Source organism: Diabrotica virgifera, chromosome 2 (assembly GCF_917563875.1).
Source record: "Diabrotica virgifera virgifera chromosome 2, PGI_DIABVI_V3a".
Lineage (NCBI taxonomy): Eukaryota > Metazoa > Arthropoda > Insecta > Coleoptera > Chrysomelidae > Diabrotica > Diabrotica virgifera.
In genome coordinates, this window is record NC_065444.1 from 105,000,396 (window position 1) to 105,024,119 (window position 23,724).

General features: G+C 33.2%; 1 protein-coding gene across 4 annotated transcripts in view; it reads left to right on the forward strand.

The window, feature by feature from the left end:
- Positions 1-23,295, forward strand: part of LOC126880164 (NADH-cytochrome b5 reductase 3) — a 106,539-nt gene extending 83,244 nt beyond the window's left edge. For all 4 annotated transcript variants that reach the window (XM_050643919.1, XM_050643918.1, XM_050643917.1 and 1 more), the window contains 2 exons: positions 5,756-5,947; positions 23,038-23,295. In XM_050643919.1, the coding sequence (XP_050499876.1) occupies positions 5,756-5,947; positions 23,038-23,210 (365 nt within the window). In that variant the 3' untranslated portion in view covers positions 23,211-23,295. The remainder of the gene's footprint in view (positions 1-5,755; positions 5,948-23,037) is intronic.
- The last annotated feature ends 429 nt before the right edge of the window (positions 23,296-23,724 follow it).

Sequence of the window (23,724 nt, forward strand, 5' to 3'; positions counted from 1 at the left end):
AGCAAATATTATGAAAAAATCTTTCAAAATAAAACTAGAATTTTATTTCCCATCAAAATGAAAATACATTTTCGCGCCACGTAATATTCATATCAGCTCTTTTGTAGCTGGAATATTGTATGCGCCACTCATTTTTACGGCGTTTAGCTGTTTTTTCTTTTATCAGTTTTTCAAACTTTTTTGATAAATTCAATGTATGAAGTTGAATGTAATGTTTCTCGATAACACGTTAAGTATTATAAATGATCGCCTTTGTCGTATTATCGCCCAAATGATCTAGTGTTTAGGACACTAAACTTGTGATTGGACAATCCGAGTTCATATCGCAGTCATCCTAATACTTTTTTTTTCAATATAATTCTTTGTGTCCACCGAATGTACACTAGATTTTTGTGTACACTAGAAAAGAATATTAGTCTGGGCAGATTATCGGCGATTAGCCCATTTTTGGGAAAAGCCAATTTTATTGCTGGAATCGAATCTTATGATTGTATATATCAGTTATATAGGTATGCAAAGTCCGCAGATAGTGTGCTACTTTTTTTATAAACAAAATGGCGCCCGAAAATCGTGTTTTTTTCAATGTTTGCTCTATAACTCCAAAGATTTTAACTTTACACCAATAACACCCAAATAAAAATTCATCGTAAATAAATTCTGCATAGAGTTAGAGTTTTTCCAAAAAAATCTTTATATTTCAACTAAAATTTTAGATGAATAATTGTTTATCAATAATTAAATAACTTCGTAATATAAAAGCTCTTTTCGCATAGATTATAATTCCAGAAGCAGATGGAAATTGAATGAACAGTTTAGCAACAATTGAATTGTTAATTAAAAATTTACGGTCGCTATAATAACGACAATAATTATGATACATAAGAATAACTACGATTTTTGTATTAAAAGACACTGTACTTATCTAATGTATTTTACAGATTTGAAATTGGACTATTTAAGCGGCCTCAGGAATATTTTAAAATTATAAACAATTTTTTGGCTTATAAACAAATAGAACATCTCGGGAAATGTTAAATTAAATTAAATCATGAAAACGGTATTGGAAAAAAAGCGGCAGGTCGCTCCTTTTAAAAGAAAAAACTTTTAATTGTGATGAGCGGTTTCTGAGATACAACGGGTCAAAGTTGGCCGGCATTTAGGGCAAAGATATAAACAATAGGATCATAAAATTCGAACCATCACCTTTTTATTTTTATCCTCTTTCTCCGCACCAATTTTCATATCTTCAAAATAATCATAACATATATTATTATAATAAAAACTATCGATATTACGATTGAAAATTGGCAAAAATAGCAAAATTCCAATCAAAAATTAGGTTGGAGAAAATGTAATCTCAAAGTTCAAAATCGGTATACGTTAAAAAAATGCATTTTCTCGACTTCCCATGGAGCAATTTTCTTCATCCTTTTTTTTTGTTCCCAAGTAACTCGAGTAGAGCCATCTAACTAGCGCATTATTAAAAGTTGCTTTTGTTTTGTTATAATAAATTATATTTTTTAATATAACAAAAATTTTTAATTTGTTTAAATAGAGATTGTTTAAATCATCATACAGTTTTCAAATGAGAATATTTGTGTGTTTAACGTTAAAAGGTACACTTGTAGTAAGTTTATCTAAAAAAAGTCTTCAACTGGAAAAAAATATGTAGTTTTCTTTTCTTATAAATAAATTAATATATTATAACAAAACAAAAGCAACTTTGACATTTAATAATGCGTTAGTTAGATGGCTCTACTCGAGTTACTTGGGAAGAAAAAAAGAATGAAGAAAATTGCTCCATGGGAAGCCGAGAAAATGCATTTTTTTAACGTATACCGATTTTGATCTTTAAGATTACATTTTCTCCAACCTAATTTTTGAATGGAATTTTGCTATTTTTGGCAATTTTCACTCATAATATCTATAGTTTTTATTATAATAATATATGTTCTGAGCATTTTAAAGATATGAAAATTGGTGTGGAGAAAAAAGACAAAAATAAAAAGGTGGTAGTTCGAGATTTATGATCCTATTATTTATATCTTTGCCGTAAATGCTGGTCAACTTTGACAGGTTGTATCTGAGGAACCACTCATCACAATTAAACGTTTTTTCTTTTAAAAGAAGTGTCCTGCCGCTTTTTTTTCAATACCGTTTTCATGATTTAATTTAATTTCATATTTCCCGAGATATTCTATTTGTTTATAAGCCAAAAAATTGTTTATAATTTTAAAATATTCCTGAGACCGCTTAAATGGTCCAATTTGAATTCTGTAATGTACATTGGATAGGTACAGTGTCTTTTTATACAAAAATCATAGTTATTCGTATGTATCATAATTATTGTGGTTATTATAGCACCCGTAAATTTTTTATTAACAATTCAATTGTTGCTAAATTGTTTATTCAATTTCCATCGGCTTCGGGAATTATAATTTATACGAAAAGAGCTTTTATATTACCAAGTTATTTAATTATTGATAAATAATTACATATCTAAAATTTTAGTTATTAAAGATTTTGTTGGAAAAACCCGCATTTTCCGGGGAAAATTTTCGTCGAAGTAAATCGGGAAAAACACGTCTCTATGCAGAATTTAATTACGGTGAATTTTTATTTGGGTGTTTTTGGTGTAAAGTTAAAATCTTTGGAGTTATAGAGCAAACATTGAAAAAAACACGATTTTTGGGCGCCATTTTGTTTATAAAAAAAGTAGCACACTATCTGCGGACTTTGCATACCTATGTAACTAATATATACAATCATAAGATTCGATTCCAGCAATAAAATTGCTGGTAAATAACTTTTCCTTGTATTTTGCTAATTAGCCCAGTGTATATTGGAATGGCTGGCAAATAAACTCGGATTGTCCAATTAAGTTTAGCGCCCTAACCACTACAACTACATAAACCATGTATCCAAGGTCAAGTATGATAACAGGAATTATTGAGCTTGAAAAACCATTTTTTCAGTTTTCAAACCAAAATTTTCAAAGTTTAGTTTTTCAGTTTTTCGGCTCTACTGAGCCGCGTGTATGTCTGATCCTGACCGCTTAGGCACCATTTGAAAGCTTAGCTCAACGCCATTAATTTGGTATATTTGCGGTTTTCCTGTCACTCTTTGAACCTATGATATATACCTCCAAAAGATATGCCGTTTGGTACCTACCCAGTCCTATAGCTGGCTTATGGATGGTCAAAAGTCACGAACTACACCGGTTCTGAATCTGCCCTGACCCCCTCTTGAAACACAGAAAAAAAAATTCAGATCGGTGTAACTTTTCCAGACACATATGTACCTACAACATACATACCCACAAACCTTTCTCCCTTTTTTTTAAATCGAAATTGAGTCATATTTCTGAGCTCGGTAACTTTTGAATGGTATAACCGATTGTCAAAATTAGACATGCGTTTAAAAGGTAATGATCAGTGCTATCAGAAGGCGCAAAGGTCGGACTTAAATTTTCGAAATTTTTGGGAGATTTGGGGACGAAAACGAAAAACAGACCCTACATAATGGGAAGGGCTGTAAAATCCACACCGTTGGACCAAAATGGATGGTTGACATATTGATGGGCAAGTCTTTTCCTGAACTTTAAGATTGGATTTGGCCCAATTTTCAATTTAGTCAGATTTGGAAAGTCGAAAATTTCGTGTATATAATATAGTGTCGCATCTAGAGCGGTTGTGCGCCACTGGCGAGAACTGCCGTTTTCTGGGATGAGCTCTGCACACAGGAAACTACTGCTTTATAGAAATCTCCATGCATATTGCTATCAAATCACCTGTACCACAGGATAGTGTAATCGATATTGCCTTATGCCCCATATTAATGGCAACATACTAACTATAAAATTATTGAAATTTGCCGACATTTGCCGCCGCCACCATAATCGCCATAGACGAAGATCCCGTCAATACGTTCAAACCTTTTCGGCTAAATCAAATTCGAAGGTAAAGGAGATCAAATTAACGTATAAATTCAGTAATAATCTAAACCTTTATATTATGTATTAAAGAAATTTTTGTACCAAAGGAGCTAAAGGGAAAACTCGATCTTAAATATTGAAAATCCATATCTAATCCATTAATGGAATAGTTATTGTCCAATTATAGTTATTAAGGTACCAAGGGTATTATAAGGATAATAACGCTTGAGGTCAACGCTGACCGAAAGCGATATTATTATAATACCCGTGGTGCCTTCAACGTTTAATGTCCGACTAAATTATTCTTTATAATATAATATGCAAAAAATTTGAATGAATTTTGAATTAATTAGTTTTCAAATTAGTACATTTACCAGTAACAGTAGTAACGTAATTGAGGTAACCATAGTTTTACTTAGGATGATATTTGTCAGCTTGACAGTATTTCGGGAGTTAGGGCGTTATATCGTACTTAACAGACTTCGAAATAATGTCATTTTTTGTCAAATAATAGACCAGTCGGACATTAACCTTAATAATGATATTTGTTTTTGAAAGAGTAGAGTTTTAAATATCGCGCACAATTACTCAAAATTTCCACCTACGAATTGCGCCAATAACTGAGCGTTTGTAAGAGTACTCCAGACGTGTCTAACGGTGTATACAGATCTGGGAAAACTAGAATTTTTAAGTTGTAGGCCTCATAAGTATGATCAAATCCATTTCCTATGGGAAAAACGGGTTTTCAAGCTCACTAAATCCTATAATACCTTCAGATATCATATTTGACCTTAATGGATCAGACACTACTTGTTAATGCCTTTCCAAATTATGATTGTTTGATGATCAAAATTGGTCAAACCTTTTAGAAGTTATCGAACTCCAAAGGTTCCATTTAACCATTATCGCCGAAATGGTCTAGTGTTTATGACGCTAAACTTAATTGGGCAATCCGACTTCATTTTCAAGCCATCCCAATATTTTTTTTAATATATTCCGAATAGAAAAAAGTATTGTGTACATTCGATGGACAAAGGATAATATTGAAAATAAAAAATATATAGGGATGGCTGGGGCTGGAATATGAACTCGGATTGCCCTATCACAAGTTTAGTGTCGTAACCACTAGACGATTTGGGCGATAACGCCACAAAGGCGACCACTTATAACGCTTAACGTGTAATCGAGAAACATGACATTCAAGTTCATACATTTGATTTATAAATACATAAATTATAATAGAAAATTGATACAAGAATAAAAAACCGCCAAACGTGGTAAAAATGAATGGGGCACACAATATTCCAGTTACAAAAGAGCTGATATGAATATTACGTGGCGCAAAAATGTATTTAATGATAGAAAATAAAATTATAGTTTTATTTTGAACGACTTTTTCATAGCATGTATTTATTAAATTTAAATTAAAACGCTCCATAAAAGAGTGCCTTTGATAAAGCTCGCAGTTTGAGGCCCTTTTGTGGTGCGTTTTACTTCAAATTTAGCAAATGAAAAATCTTTCAATATGAATCTATAATTTTATTTCACATCAAGGAAAATACATTTTTGCCTCAGGTAATATTCATATCAGCTCTTTTGTACCTTCAATATTGTGTGTGCCATTAATTTTTACCGCGTTTAGCGGTTTTTTATTATTGTATTATTATTACTCACCATCATCCAAACAACGAATCAAGAAATTTCTCTTGAACTAACCACGACCAATAAAAATATATAAATAAATACGTAGAAAAAGCTGATTGTAAGTTTAATGTTGCAATAAAAGAATATTTCAATAAAAATATTTATTTTTATTTTTAGGTGTAGGAATAACTCCAATCTTACAGTTGATCAGACACATCCTCAAAGACCCCACTGACACAACAGAATGTGCATTATTGTTTGCAAATCAAACAGAAGACGATATTTTGTTAAGACCAGAATTAGAAGAAGCAGTGAAGAGTAGACCTAATAGTTTCAAGTTATGGTATACTTTGGACAGACCCGGACCAGGTAATTATATCAATATATTTTTTTAAACTTAAATTGTGGCTTATACCCAGCTAAAATAATCAATTATAAAGGCAACCGTAAAGTGAAGTTGCAAGAGATAGCTGACACTCTAAAGTTGACACTTCTTCTTAACATGCCATACACCAAAGTGCGTAGGCGACTATCTAATTACTAAGGTTCTGTTCTTGGAGACGTGATACAGCTCGCCTGTGTTGTGTATTCCTGTTCATTCCTTAATATTCCTTAACCAGGATAGTTGTTTGCGGCCGACTCCTCTCCTACCTTCGATCTTCCCTTGTAGGATTAACTGTGGTAGGTATTTCATATTTTGCTCCTCTTGATATGTGCCAAAGGTAACTCATCTTGCGTTTCTTAATTAATCCAAAGAGTTCTCTTTCCACGCCGGCTCTCTTAAGGACGTCATCGTTTCGAAATCTAGCCACCAACGGTAAGCGCATCATTCTTCTCAATGACCACATTTCAAATGCTTTAAGTTTGTTTACTGATGTTCTTTTCCATGCGATAAAGCAAGATGGACCATATGTAGCACGAGTATTCGTGCTATTTCATATTATACAAGATGTATTCGAGTTATTTCATGTTGTGAATACCATTGGTCATTGATTGTGGTGCCAAGGTATTTAAAGGCTTTCACGCATTATATACCATCGTCACCTATGCACATTATCGGGCCTTCTGGAGAGTTTCTGCGAATGACCATATATTTGAACAGCTTATTTCAGAAAGGGACTCGAGTCAGGTTAACTAACTTTCGAGAAATATGCAAAAAAACTGTCTTGATATGAAAATCCTTAGTGTTGTGCCATGATAATTTTTTCTTAAGTCAACTACATCTGTACAAGTAGATTAGAACTAATAATTTCCAATTTAATAATATTGTTTATTTATAAAAAATGATTAATGTTTGTTTTTTCATCTACTTGAGTACCTTTCTGCAATAAAATTACAGACTCACTCCATTAAAAAATTTGTTTTCATGTTTCTTACACCAGAGCAAAAACAACAACGAATTTATGAATCTCGGCGCTATTTGGATATGTTTAATCGGAATAGAGTTTTTGCTTCGGTATATCATAATGGATAAAACATGGATCCATCACTTTACTACGGAATCAAATCGGCAGTTATCTGATAAGACAGCACCCGGAGAAAGCCGTCCAAGGTGACCAAAGACACAAAAAACCGACAGAAAGGTTTATGGCCTCTGTATTTTCTGGCCCACAAAGAATTATTTTATTGACTATTTGAAAAATGGAGAAACAATCAACAGCGACTATTCTTCTTCTTAACCTTTAACTACGGGCGCCCAACCATGAATATCAAATACGGGCGCGGTGTACTCTATACACCAGTTACAAATAGCTACAGAAACAAAATTTCTTTAATAATTAGAACTATATTAAATTGCACAACTTGTGTTTAATCAATAATTAGTTATTATATAATAAAAAATAAAACTAAAAAATAATTCAAAATGGTAAACCAGTGAGAAAAAAGAAAACAGTAATTTATTACATATTGAAACACCAACCTAAAAAAATATGCGAAAATTTTTAAATTTTTAACTAGGTAGAAAAATAAACACATACGAGTCTTTATTCACTTTCGTCTTCTTCCTGGTTATTTGAGTTAATACACTCAGGACAAATAATGGTGGAATGTTCTTTGCAAACCATTCTCCTGCATGTCTGACACGAAATGTTTGTCACTCTATTTTTACGCCTTCCGCAGCAATAGCACCTTCCTCGTATTTTTGCTGGTGGTTCTTCTTCTTCTTGTTCCACTACAGTAGCTTTATATTTCTTTAGGAATAGTTTTAAATCTAAGGGCAAACTCTGTATTTCAGCTCGTTCTGAAAGGTGTGGTCTCAACAAAGATAAAGATAATTCCTTTAAAAATATCCTTCTATATTTTTGAGGATTGTTTATATTTGCAGCATTATACAAGATTTGGCTGTTAATTCCTGCGATGTTTAGGAGCTGAAAAAATATAACCATCGGCCACCTTTGCGTTCTCCTTGATACCGAGTATGTACCGCACATTTTATCTACTGTGTCGACACCTCCTTTGTGAGAATTATAATCTAAAATTATATTTGGCTTTTTTTTCTCCGGATCTACTGCAGAATCATTATGCATGGTTGATATCAAAGGCACAGCTTTATTTTTTGCAGGGACATATGACACTATAGTTACCTCTTATTGAAATCCGAAAAGGGACGATCCAACTTCTCTTTCTTTATGTGGTAGGAACTCCAACGGCAGCTACCGTTTATTTTTCTTTAGTGTGCCAACCATTGTTACTTTATCTTTCAAAAGATCATTGGCCAATGGGTAACTTGTGTACCAATTATCACATGTCAAGTTCCGGTTTTTCCCTTTCCAGTCTTGAAGTAAACAATGTACAATATCAGCAGGTTTATTTGATTTGTTGTAAGGTCCTTGTGGCTGATTACCACAATACACCTCTAAATTTGTAACATAAAATGTCTGGGCATCACACAATACAAATACTTTTAACCCATACTTTGCAGGCTTGGACGGGATATATTGAATAAAACTGCATCTACCTCTGAAAGGTATTAACATTTCGTCAATTGTTACTTCTTCTCCTAAACAGTAGTTATTGTTGCAGTTCTCCACAAAACGATCCAGTTTAACTCGAATAGCAGCAAGCTGATCAGTTTCCTTGCGTATCCCTCTACTATTTTTGTCATCAAATCTTAGAGCAGCAAGAAAAAAATTAAAAATCGATCAGCACTCATGCACGCTCTAAATATTTTTGACCGGTTCCGTCTTTAGTCCACAATTCAAGAAAATGTGTATGGTTTTGCTTTTTAGTTCCTGCAAGAAGTAGTAGTCCGATAAATGCCATAATTTCTGTTTTTGTTGTGTCTTTAGCCCGTCTCGGCCGGTTATACTTTATTCGCATATTTGCAATTTTCAAGTTTGTACACTCAACTATATTTTCAATAATGTCGTCACTAAAAATTTTTTCGAAAGCACTTCTCTCATTGGTAATATCTCTAGCACTCAGCTTTGGCCCAGGAAGTATTTTTACAATATTTTTGCTGGAAGTTTTGCTAAATTTGCTCACTACTGAATTTTTATACCACTTTGTTTGTTTATCTTTCGCAATAAAATACTCATCTTCATCGCTTTCTAAACTCTCACCATCGCTCTCGTTATCTGAATCAGAAGACTCTTTATCATTTAGTTCTATCTCCGACTCAGTGTTATAATCGTGGTCTTCCGTAATTTCTTCCTCTTCTTCTGACGAACTAGCATCCTCTTCTCCCCTAACTTCTTCCTCAGGTTCTTTTTCGAACAATGCTTGAGCCATAGCTCTAAGCTCATCTTGTGTGAGACTTTTAGGGTTTCTAACACGCACTCGATCCCTATAAAAAATATTTCTCCTAAGTTTCCATTTCACATTTTTGTATAAAAAGTACAATGTAACATTTACTACACAGAAAATAACTCGTTTGCAGGTAATTTAAAGTTTAACATTCGTTAAATTTACTTACATAACTATGTGCGTGGTGTACTGAAGGCACCGTTCGGGAACTCACTTTGATATTTTTTATCACAACTCAAATATTCGATCAAAAATCACGTATCGACTGTAACAGACAATGATTGATACTATACTGATAGGTTACGTCGAGCGCCGTAAACGCAGAAAATAGTTTTAAGAAACGGCAACCAACTTAACACGCATGGTGTACTGTGTACACCGTAGCCCGTAGTTAAAGGTTAACGTGCCCTATCAAGTCCCCTTGACGTTGGCGATTAACATGGCGAAACTGTCTCTGTCTCGAGCTATTCTAAATAGGTGTTCTGCTTTCTTTATTCCTGTCCACTCCCGGATATTCTTCAGCCAAGAGGCCTGCTTTCTACCAATTCCTCTGCGTCCTTCGATTATTATACAGTGACTATTATATTGGTTTATTGAAGCCCACAATCGCAAAGGTCTGAGTTATTAAAGAAAAAACATTGGATTTGTGACTTAATAGGTCCAATTACTTTGCTCAGTTAGGTTTCCCTCGATGGAAAATGGTCCCATACGTTTAACTTTTGTGGAAACTGATTTTGCGCTTCAAAAAACTATTTAGATTTTTCCGACACTAATAATATCGCGATATGAATGTTGTGACGATTTAGTACTATAGCCTATTTTTAAACCAAGAGGAGTAAATCAAATATCCTGCGCCGTAAAGCTTGTTTGTAATTGGTCCAACCTCAGGCAAGTTTACTCCACTTTTATCAAATTTTGACATTAATGACATTTATAAAATTTTGATATTGGCATTTCATAGCCTAATTAAGTTACATATATCAGCGTTTTTTGTATTTTACTGTTGTATTAATATTGGAACGCGGTCCAATATTGCGGCTGTAATTTTGAATATTTTGTCGAGATATTTGGCACACATATTCGTAATAAGTATGTATAATAAAGAATGACGGTACAGAGCCCAATTTGAAAAATTGTTAGTAAGTGGAAATTACTCTATAACTAAATTGCAAAAAGGTGGCTGTGCCGCCATTAAGAAGAACAAAAAATACACTTTCTTCAAATAAACTTTTTTATCCCATGTCTACATTTTATGTCACATTGGATCTACTAAAAATCGATTTTCTATAACAAGAAATCGAACGTGACTGACTTGGCAACATTTGGCGCGCTTATGTATAATAATTATTGTTTTTGGTAGTATGATGTGCCTGTCACTGTCGTATTGCCTCACTGTTGAAAGTTCGCAGAACTTTCCAAAAAGAAAAATATTGATCACGCTACTGTTTACTTTTAAAAACAGTTGTTTTTAGAAATGTTTAGCGACGTATTAGTATAATATAACATTTATGGATTACCGTCAAAGGCCGATATGATCAACCAAAAAAGAAGATGTAGTCTTTGATATTTCTAGTGACTTTCTTGGGTGTGTTTACTAGTTTACTAGTTTTAGTTTAAAAAAAACAGTAAAATCCTTTATAAAAGGTATATTTAAAATCCCTCAAAAGGGCTACATCAAAATCACATAACTAGTTTTCGACTGGTTTACCAGTCATCATCAGTGCTTACCTAAAATGAATATAACCTGGTAAAATAATGCAAAGATATTGAAATTTTGACTACGATTCAGAAAAGTTGTAGGTTATACTCACGTGCAATGTACATGCTAACCACCAAGATATTATTTAACAAAAATATGTGGGTCAAAGCCCTGTTAAAAGTAGTCCGTCAAGGAAACATCGGTTTAAAATGCTACATTAAGCGTGGATGTTTAAAATATTTTGCTAATATGCCCCAGGTAACATCTGAGCTGTGGATTTGACTTGTTCACATGGTGAAAGTATGACAGCAAGTAACAATGAAATGGAGAGATACCTCCGAACGATGACAGGGCAGAAATGACAGTTCCACAGGAACTTGAAAATTAACCTGTCATATTTAAAGACTATGGTGTACAGCTTGTTAAAATTAGAAATGATGTAACAACACACTCCATTGTGAAAATTATAATTTAAAATTCAGTAAACTAGATGTTGTAGTTAAAAATGTATTCACGTATACTTTAACTGGAGGTAGTTAGGCAAACCACATTACACAAATGTTTGTATTCGAGAACTAAATTCAGTAATCATCATTATTATCAAGAGATCTAAGATTTAAAAAAGCAATTTTGTGTTGATTTAAAGTTATCGAATTTATTTAACTTATTGGTAGCTGTTGGAATTTGTGTAGGTAAGTGTGTAAGAAATCACAATGGGGGTGACTGAGGTGTAAAAACGTCTTAAATAATCTAGGGGGATGTATCATTAAGAAAGCACAAGACAACAGCACAAGCACATTTAAGAAAGTCCAAAAACCAAAACCGTCATAGGATGATGACGGTAGGGGCTGGGGCGTATGAAATGTCGTATGTGCGTATGTGAGGAAATTAGTGAGAAAGGAACATGAAGTAGACCCAGAAAGAAAATTAGACTTTTGATTTGGTTTAACTATAGATGAGTGTTCTATGTTGGTAATGACAGATTGAATAGGTAGGGTGAGAATAGCCATAATATGTAGAAATATGGTGGTGGGTTGTATGTAGATGAAAATTTGTATAATGTGGATGTCTGTGGATGATGATAGTAATTTATATGTATGGTCCAGATAGATAAAAGTGGTTAGATGACTGAAGATGACAAAAGGATTATTGTGGCTAGTACCAGATAAATTATTATAAGTGTGAATGTGGACGAAGCAGTAGAGGGAGGTAAAAAATGATATTGAAGAAAAAAGTTGTCGATGGAGTGGATGGAAGTCCCGATTGAACGAACCATGGCGACACAATTCGGACTTTTTTGTTTTTCTTTGATTATTTCTAGGTCCTCGTACAAGTCTGATTTTAAGAAGTCTTTCTGTGGGATGTTGTGAAGTAGAGCGACATCATCTGGGATATTCAACGTATGATTTTTATGTTTGAGATGTTGAAAAAAGGTAGAGGTGTTCTCTCTTTTGGTGTGTTCAAGAGAGCGAGAAGCAAGTGATCTACAAGTTCTTCCTATGTAAGTAGCATCACAGTCAGAATATTGTAGTCTATAAACACCATTACGATTCATGTAATTGATGCTATCTTTGGAATTGGATAGATATTTTCCTAAGTTGTTGGATACTTTAAAAGAAATTTGGATGTTGTCTACTGATCTTTTGATAATATTCGAAATATTCCCAGATAGCCTATCTTGGTGAAAGGGTATAGAATATAGAAGCATAAGTAGGTTTGGTTGTCGAATCCCTCCTCTTTAGTTTACTCCTCTTGGTTAAAAAACAAAGCTTAGTAATTTTAACTAATCCGTAAAGACAATATTTTCCAAAAATTCTTTAGTTTTAGTTAGCCTTTTCCATTACCGCTTCACAAAACTCCATGCGTCGAATATTGTCCTCGGGAAATATCTAATTCTTTTTTTGATTTTGTGTTATCTGATATGAATGTATTTTTTCTTTGAAAACATTTGTTAATCGTTTAGCTATCTATTTGCTTCCATCATCACTCAGTGTCAAATAATGAAACGCCAGCGGCTGTTAAGGCTCAGTTACACGATGCTAATAACTCGTACGAGTTATTGGGACGAGTATTAGATGCGAGTGATTCACAGGGATAGTGGCGTCTCCACACTAAAATCGTTTTTTAATGTGTAGACGCGCCTTGGAAGACTTCTTAGCACCTCAACTAATCACTGGCACCAGCTACTAGTAGCGTGTAAGCGGTCTCTACGTTGCTAGTGCGTCATACAGTCGAGTATTGGGCGGAAGAAGTATTGGTGGGGGAACCTACTCGTTCCAGTAAATAGGATTGCTTTCTATTTACTCTTTACTCGACACTCGACACTCGACTGGCATGAACACTCGCAGCGAGTACTCTACTGGTAGGTATATTAAACACCAATATACACAAGGAGAGTACTAAAAGTCAGTACCTACTCGGTTTTAGTGACTCGTACGAGTTACTAGCTTCGTGTAATTGAGCCTTTATACAGGGTGTCCCAGACTAATTTAGCCACGCTATATCTCTTAAACGAATAGAGATTTTCGAATGGGACAAAAAGTGATCTATTCTACTTGTAATACCTACACTTTAATATGGCGTAGAAAAAAATCATCCCCTAAATATTCATCCCTTAGTTACAACCCCTAACTTTAATTTTTTTTTAATATCACCCTGTATATTTTTTGATAGTTTTGGATGTGGTCTTCTATCGTCTATTCAACAGATTTATTAAAAATAAAATCGGTTTGTAAATAATCAAGAAATCAATTTTATTTTTTGTTTTTGTTAAGTGTCCCAGACTAATTTATCCAGGCTATATTTCTTAACAAAATAGAGATTTTTTAAAGAGACAAAAACTGATCTATTCCATTTGAATATTAAACTATTTAAACTTTAATACGGCGAAGTAAAGTAGTCGTCCAAACTTGATCGAGGACGGTTGTAGATAAAACAATTACTGTTATCAATTTACCATTTAAAGCTAATTATACCTTAATGGACTTAAAATATTAAAAATAATTCTGGTGTAGTGATACAAAACATATTTTATATATTTAAATCAACCAAATTAATTATTTCAAAACAAATTAAATAATAAAAAATAAAGTATATTAATATTAGTGCTGGCGATTGTGTCAAAAATGTGTTGTGAATTTTATTTTTGGAATCCACCAATCAAGGTAACACCTCTTACTAATATTAATATTTAAATCAAAATGTTGAACGGATATAATCAGTATCCATTTCCATACTCTCAATGTCCAACATCTAGCCAAATGAACCTCAGCGACCAAAACTTAACAGTTCAACAACTAGGATATTTTCCACAACAAATGCAAATGGGACCACATCCTGCATCACAAATTCAGCAAAATTTCGCTCCAAGCCAGCCAAACCAGCCAATGCAGTTATATCAACCTCAATACCAGTATTCAGTCCAAAGTACATTACCACAATATCAACCCCCATCCACATCCAAAGCAAATGATGAAGAATGGCAAATAGTTCCAAATAAAAAACGTGGGAGAACCAGTCCGGAACAACATTCCAAACTTAAACAAACCAAAATAGATAACTACTGGCTCAACACACCAACAGCAAATAAATTTAATGTATTAATTAATGAAGAGACACAAGAAGCAGATACTGAAGAGGAAAAAAAACAGGAAGAGAAGCCCCCACCAATATTTATTGCCGGTGTTAAAAACATCCAACCATTAAACGAACTACTAAACACTATAGCCAAAGATAAACATTTAATCAGAGTGTTGAATGAAGAACAAGTCAAGGTACAGGCCCAAACAATTGAAATATACGACAGTATAATAAAAGCACTTGATGAGAAAAAAACCGAATATCATACATATCGTAAGAAGCAAGATAAACCCTTTAGAGTAGTGATTCGCCATCTTCATCCTACAGTGAATATACAAGAAATCAAAAAAGAAATAGAGAGCCAAGGACATATAGTTCTACAAATAACGAATATACTACAAAGAATTACAAAAAACCCCTACCACTATTTTTTGTGGACTTAAAAATGCAAGATAATAATAAAGAAATTTATAAGATGGAATATTTACTCAACGCAAAAATTGATGTCGAAGCCCCAAGGCTAAAAAGAGAATTAGTACAATGTACCAGATGTCAAAGATATGGTCACACAAAAAATTTCTGCTATCATCAATACAGGTGTGTAAAATGTGCTCTAAATCACAAAACAGCTGATTGCCCTAACAAAATTAGATCTGATCTAGTAAAGTGTATACTTTGCGGTAATAACCACCCAGCGAATTACAGAGGATGCAGTGTACATAAACAACTGCAAGAAGCAAGATTTCCAACCTTAAGAAAGAAAGAGTCACCGAATCAACTACAAAACCAACAGCTACCAGTGGCTACAACAAATATAAGTACAACACAAAGACCTACATATGCTCAAATGGTAAATACCAACCAACAAGATATTACAATGGTCACTCAGGCAAATGACATGCAGGAGTTAAAGAATATGATGAAAGGGCTTATGGAACAAATGAGCACCATGCTAAACTTATTAACAACACTTGTCTCAAAAATGAACTAATGGCTAATACACTAAAATTTGCCATATGGAATGCTAATGGCTTGACACAACACAAACATGAGTTGTATGCATTTATAGTTAATCACCAATTAGACATAATACTGATTTCAGAAACACACTTCACGAAAAAAAGTTTCATAAAATTTCACAACTATAAAATATATCACACAACACATCCAGATGGAACTGCACATGGTGGGACAGCAATCATTATAAGAAACAACATCAAACATTACCAGACAACTCTCTATCAAAAAGCACATATTCAGGCCACAAATGTAGTTGTAGAAGACTGGACAGGACCTATAACTTTTTCAGCTATATATTGTCCACCAAAACATTCAATTAAACAACCAGAATTTAAAACCTTTTTTGATACACTTGGACCTAGGTTTATTTGTGGCGGAGACTACAATTCAAAACATCTAATGTGGGGATCTAGACTTATTAATACCAAAGGCCGTGAACTACAAAAAGAAATACTAATAGATAATCTGAACATAGTAACCACAAGGGGGCCAACATACTGGCCTACAGACCCTGCGAAAATTCCAGATCTCCTCGATTTTGCTATAGTGAGAGGAATAAATGAAAAATATTTTAAACCAAAGTCTTGTTACGATTTATCCTCTGACCATTCACCTGTTATCATAACTGTAAGCAAAAACATAACAAAAATAGAAAGGAGTTGTATATTACACAACAACAAAACAAATTGGAGTTATTTTAGATATCAAGTAAATAATCAAATCAATTTAGACATCCCACTAAAGACCGATAAACAAATCGAACAAGCAGTAGAACATTTTAACACAGTTTTACAGGAAGCAGCATGGAACTCAACACCATTACCTACAAATCGACATATGAACAAACACTGTTCCAATACAATACATGAAAAAATAATTGAGAAAAGAAAACTCAGAAAACAATGGCAATTATCAAGATCACCTCAAAGTAAAACAAACCTCAATAAAGCACAAAAAGACCTAAAAAAATTGATAATAGCAGAAAAAAATGCAAGCTTTGAGGAATACCTACAAAAACTAGATGCAACTCAAGCTACTGACTACTCGTTATGGAAGGCCACAAGGACTCAACGAAGGCAGAACTATACAGTCCCACCACTAAGAACACAAACAGGACAATGGGCGAGAAGTCCTCTAGAAAAGGCCGAAACATTTGCGACACACCTTAAAAAAGTCTTTACACCAAATGAGGGAAATTACTCACTACAAACTGAAGAAGAAATTATTTCGATACTCACAAAACCTTATCAACTAGAACTTCCTGAAAAAAGATTCACAAAAAATGAGGTAAAAAATATTATACAACACAACATCGATCCAAAAAAAGCTCCAGGATACGACCTGATTACAGGAAAAACTCTTCAGCAACTCCCAGAGAAAGGCTTCCAATTTCTGACACAGTTATTTAACTCTATAATGAGACTAGGTCATTTCCCATCACAGTGGAAACTAGCACAAATAACAATGATACTAAAGCCAGGAAAAGAACCAGAAAATGTACAGTCCTACCGTCCTATTAGTCTTCTTCCAGTGGTATCCAAAGTTTTTGAAAAGCTGACACTTACTAAGCTAATGCCTATAATAGAAAACAAAAAACTAATACCACCACACCAATTTGGGTTTATAAAACAACATTCAACAATACAACAGGTACATAGAATTGTAGAGAGAATCAACGAGGACTTTGAAAATAATAGGTACTGCTCGGCGGTATTTCTGGACGTAAGTCAGGCATTTGATAAAGTCTGGCATAAAGGCCTATTATGTAAACTAAAACAGAATTTACCTACAAATTACTATATACTCTTAAAGTCATATATCACCAACAGAAACTTCCAGGTAAAGTATGAGAATGAATACACAAACATACAACAAATTCTCGCTGGGGTGCCCCAAGGAAGTGTACTAGGACCTATATTATACCTTATATTCACTGCTGACTTACCGACAGATACACATATCACTACAGCCACATTTGCGGATGATACGGCAATACTATCATCGAACAAAAATCCCAAAATAGCCTCAGAAATCTTACAAAATAATCTAAATAAAATTCAACAATGGATGACAAAATGGAGAGTCAAAATTAATGAAAACAAATCGCTACACCTAACATTTACCACGCGTAGGGAAACATGTCCGGCTGTATACTTAAACGGCAAAGGAATCCCACAAGGGGATGAAGTCAAATATCTAGGTATGTACTTGGACAGAAGATTAAACTGGAGGAAGCATATATTTACTAAGCGAAAACAACTGGGTCATAAGTTAAGAACCATATATTGGCTGTTGGGCAAAAAATCAAAACTATCAACTGAAAATAAAATATTAATCTACAAATCCATCCTAAAACCAGTGTGGACTTATGGGATAGAATTATGGGGAACCGCCGCACATTCCAACATTGAAATTATACAAAGATTTCAGTCCAAAATATTGAGATCAATACTAGGAGTTCCATGGTTCATAACCAATGAAGCCATCCATCGGGACGCCGGACTACCATACGTCAAAGATGACATCAAAAAGTGCACGAAAAAACATACAGAAAAACTTAAAGTGCATCCAAACGTGTTAGCAAAAAATTTAGTGAATAAACCGTGTACTGTTCGTAGGTTAAAACGAAAAGTTCCGTTAGAGTTAAGTGAACAATAGGTACTAAATTAATGTGTATAAGTTTATGTCAGAAATAGTCAGTGTTGTAGGCTAAGTTTTAAAAAAGGGGTGCATCACTGGATGCCTCCCTACATGTCATTCCTATAATTATTGTCAGTCCTATTACTTATTGTCTGTTATCTACCTAAACATTTAGGTTTAGATTGTATAGATAGATTGTAATAAATGTGGGGTTAATAAAAAAAAAAAAAAAATACGGCGAAGTAAAAATCATCCCCTAAATATCCCTTAGTTAGAACCCCTAACTTAAATTGTTATTATAGTTTTGGTTGGGGTCTTCTATCGTCTATTCAACAGATTTTTTAGAAATAAAATCGATTTGTAAGTAGTCAAGAAAATATTAGTTTCTTTTTTATTTTTGTCAATTATGTTTCACAGACTAATTTTTCTAGGCTATATCTCTTAAACGAATAGAGATTTTCGAATGAGGCAAAAACTGGTCTATTCCATTTGTAATACACCTTAATATGGCGCAGAAAAAATCATTCCCTAAATATTCATCCCTTAGTTACAAACCTTGACTTTAATTTTTTTAATAGCACCCCGTACATTTTTTTATAGTTTTGGATGTGGTCTTCTATCGTCTATTCCTATTCAACAGATTGTTTAAAAAAAACCCCCTCTGTGGCGCAGTGGTAAGAGCGCCTACCTTTGAAACGAAAGGTCGGGAGTTCGAATCCTACCAGGGTCAGAAATTTTTCATTTATTATAAATTAATAAATGAAAAATAGTTTCTGTACTTGTGGGATCGGTACTCACCGGAGGGACCACAGACGTTCGGAAACAATTAGTGTCTCTTTGCAAAGACAATGACGTCGACTTTGCAAAGTAACAAGACACTTACTCAACACACACACTACACATTACTCCCCTGACTTAGTGATAAGTTATACAATTACGTGGCTAAAGGTTCTAGTTCTAAACCAAAGCCAGAATCAGAGAAAAAAAAAGATTGTTTAAAAATAAAATGGGTTTGTAAGGTATCAAGAAGATATCAGTTTATTTTTTATTTTTGTTAAATTAATCAAGATAGCCTTAAAAAATAAAATAGAAATGAAATATGCTTTATTGTCACTGAAATTAGATAAATCGTCAATATTATAAAATAAAAGAATGAAAGTTAAACAAAAAAAATTTATTGCAAACTTTAAATAAATTTCAAATTGAACATAATACTCGTAGATACAAATAAAATACAACCTTAGGAACAATAAAACTTAAAGGAACAGTAAAAATAAATGCAATAAAAATTACATGAAAAAAATAAAACAAAACACCAACTAACTAATATTATTTACATTAAATGTTCGAATTGTAACCCACCTGTTGCAAAACACATTTCGAATCGTTCCAGAAGATTTCTGGTACATGTGGATCGAATCATTTCGGGAGTAATTTGGCGACATTCTTGTCTTATGTTTTCTTTTAATTCCTCTACATTTTGCGGTTTTGATTGATAAACAATATCCTTTATCGCTCCTCAGAAGGAGTCAAGAGGTGACAAATCAGGTGAACGTGCCGCCCACATACTTTCTGGAGAGTTGTTTGCTATCCAGTGGTTATCAAAACGGTTTTGTAGGTGGTCGCTAACGATTCTCGCATTATGTGAAGGAGCTCCGTCTTGTTGCCACCACATTTCTTAACGCTCATGAAGAGGAATATCTTCTAGGAAGTCGGGAAGAATGTTTTCTAAAAAGTCTAAATATCGTACACCTGTGAGAGTGCCGTTAAAAAAGTAAGGACCTATAACACGGCCATTAAATAAACCGCACCACACATTTATACCCCAAATATTCTGAAATCGTGTTTCCATCATCCAATGTGGGTTCACGGGAGACCAATAGTTGGAATTGTGACGGTTGACAACACCATTATTGTGAAATTTAGCCTCATCGCTCCACAATATTTTTGATAAAAAAAGTGGATCATCATTGATTTTTAACATCATTTTTGCAATAAAATCAAGACATATTTGGTCATCACCAGGCTGTAATCCTTGAACTAGGTGCACTTTAAACGGATGGTACATAAAATCTTTGAAAATTCTATGCACAGAACTTCTTGAAATGCCACATTCATTGTCATTGGCGAGGGTTCTAACAGACACCTTGGGATTAAAATTAACATATGCTAGTACATTAATAAGATTTTGGTTACATCTTACTGTGCGTTCAATTGTACCTCGTTTATTATTTGGAAAATGCCACACCTGTAATTTTGAACCAATCAAAATACGTTATTTTGACAGATCACCATGGCAACGGAGGTATTTTATCGGAAATTTTTTGCTCGTGGGGTACCCAACAGCGAATTATAGTGGAAATTTTTTGACGTTTACAATAACGGAACATTTTTGACAGATTGGTTTTTATTTGTTTACATAATTTAGTTTTGATTCATTTTCTATCACTTGTAGTTACTCAAAACTTATGTAAAATTGAAGAATATACTATTTTCTATCTTGAAATGGTATTCCCATGCAACTACAATGAGTAGAAATTACGAATTTGAAAGCCTAAATAATTGCTGACAAAGCTATGGCGCGCTATTAATCTGTTCATGCAGCTTTGGATTTTCAAATGCAAATTTGGTGTGGAATTTTCTTACCGAATACCACGCGAAGTCAAATTAATATCCGGAATTTTTTTTTGATCATGAATATTTTTAGAAAATTTCCCTCGTCTGCGACTCGGGAAATTTTCAAAATATTCATGATCTCAAAAAAATTTCCGGAAATAATTTGACCTCTAGTGGTATTACTAGTGAAAATGTCCTTGTCTAAGTGAGCGTTCCAAATTCTTAAAAGTTTCTTCACTTGGAATGTTTCGATTTCTTGATATAATTATCGAGAAAACCACATCCAAAACTATAAAAAAATGTACGAGGTTTAAAGTTGGGGGTTGTAACTAAAGGATGAATATTTAGGGAATGATTTTTTTCTGCGCCATGTTAAGGTGTATTAAAAAATTAAAACAGTGTTTGCCTCATTCGAAAATCTCTATTCGTTTAAGAGGATGGGTACGTATTTTCAGCTGCAATGCTATTCAAATGGGGATTCTTTTTTTTTCGAATCCTGAGAAAACTAATAAGTATTTTTGAAAAATTTAAACGCAGAATGAAAGATTGCGTTATTAGCGAGGGTCGAAAGTCCCTGAGAACTTCTATAATGTTTATTTTAATAAGTTACAGGGGTGAAAAACTAAGAGAAAATTTAGTGTTATTTTTCATTTCAAATATGTATCTCATTCAAAATAAACTTTTTATTTATTCTAAGGGACTTTCGGCCGTCGGTAATAATTTAGTCTTTCATTCTGCGTTTAGATTTTTCGGGAATATTTTCTTTTCATGAATCGGGAATATTTTGAGTTGTTCATTAAATAATATTGATATAGTGTATTTGATAAATAATTAATTGATTTAAGACGTGAACTTTATAAAACGTTATTTATTGTGTATTATTTATGGAAGATAGAAGCAGAGAATACATCAGGATAATATATTCTGTAATCCAAGTATTTTGTTGCTAAAGATGTTCAAAATTGTAAGCGTTTCATAGTAACAATATATTATTAAAAAATCACTTTAACACTTTTCCTCTTTTCTAGATTGTGTATTAGTTTTTGTTGTAGGTACATATAAACTATTACAATCACTGAATACATAGTGAAAAAATTATCAAATTTATTAACTGAATTAATAATTTGTAATTATACAAAAAATAACAGTTATCCAAGAACATTCAAAAGCCATCTCTTTAAGTTAGTTATGACATTGTCGAGTAGAATGACATTCTAGTAATATTTACGTATCCATACCAGTGTGAATTTTACTACACGTAATTTGCCATGTAAAGAGAGAAAAGGTATGGATAGCCGTAAAATATTTGCGAATAATGTACCCATGGCCTTAAGAGATATATCCTGGAAAAATTAGTCTGGGGCACATAATTGACAAAAATAAAAAATAAACTGATATTTTCTTGATTACCGATTTTATTTCTAAAAGATCTGTTAGATAGACGATAGAAGACCCCAACCTAAACTATAAAAAAATGTACAGGGTGCTATTAAAAAAATTGAAGTTAGGGATTGTAACTAAGGGATGAATATTTAGGGGATGATTTTTTCTTCGCCATATTAAAGTGTATTACAAATGGAATAGACCAGTTTTTGTCCCTTTAAAAATCACTATTTTGTTAAGAAATATAGCCTGGATAAATTAGTCTGGGGCACTTAATTAACAAAAACAAAAAATAAATTTATTTCTTGATTATTTACAAACCGATTTTATTTTTAATAAATTTGTTGAATAGACGATAGAAGACCACATCTAAAACTATAAAAAACATACAGGGTGCTATTAAAAAAGTTAAAGTTAGGGGTTGTAACTAAGGGATGAATATTTGGGGGATGATTTTTTCTACGCCATATTAAAGTGTATTACAAGTAGAATAGATCATTTTTTGTCCCATTCGAAAATCTCTTCGTTTAAGAGATATAGCATGGCTAAATTAGTCTAAGACACCCTGTATAGCGACAGCTGGTGACCATAAGTGCAGACTAGCTCACTGCGTCAACTACGTTTAGTAATTATGTTATTATATCTAGTAACTTAACTGTCAAGAACTTCCTTGATGATGAAAAATTGATCCTTTTAGCTGATGTAAATTTAGTTGTCATTTTGGCTTTTTAATAAAACTATGTGTATCCAACTTAATTCGCGTTTTTTGTTTTAGATTGGAAATATAGTTCCGGTTTCATCAACGAAGAAATGTTAAAAGAACACTTGTTTCCCGCTTCTGATGATGCTTTAGTCCTCATGTGTGGTCCCCCACCAATGATAAACTTTGCTTGTACTCCAAATTTGGAGAAACTTGGCCACGAAAAACAAAGGCTGCTTGCTTATTGAATAATTAAAAATTTTAAATGTTTATTCTTGTTTTTTGTATATTTCTGTTGCAATAGTGAAATAAATAAGTACAACATTTTTAAAAGAGTTATTTTGTTATTGAATAATATATTTTGCGTAAACAAACTTTTTTACATTGTTAAAACAACAGGTATACCCAGGGCCGCCGAGAGGGAGGAGCGGGCCCCGGCAAGAAGTAACGAACGGGCCCCCGACAAAAAGTGAAGAGCGAAAAAATTTGTTCAACTTTATAGAAATAAAATTATCGATATTAAAAATATGTAATAAGAAACATTTCATATAAATTTTATTAAGTTTTGATTATATTTATAATAGTGAAAATATTTATAATACAGGTGCTTTTCGAGTTTTCTGATGTCTATAACTTTCGAAAAATCGCATGATTTTACCAAATCATTCTCAATGCACAAAGTTGATAGGCGAGTTAACCAATCCTGTTTCATTGTAGATATCACAGCATTTTTTATACGGGAAAGAAAACTAAAGGATCTTT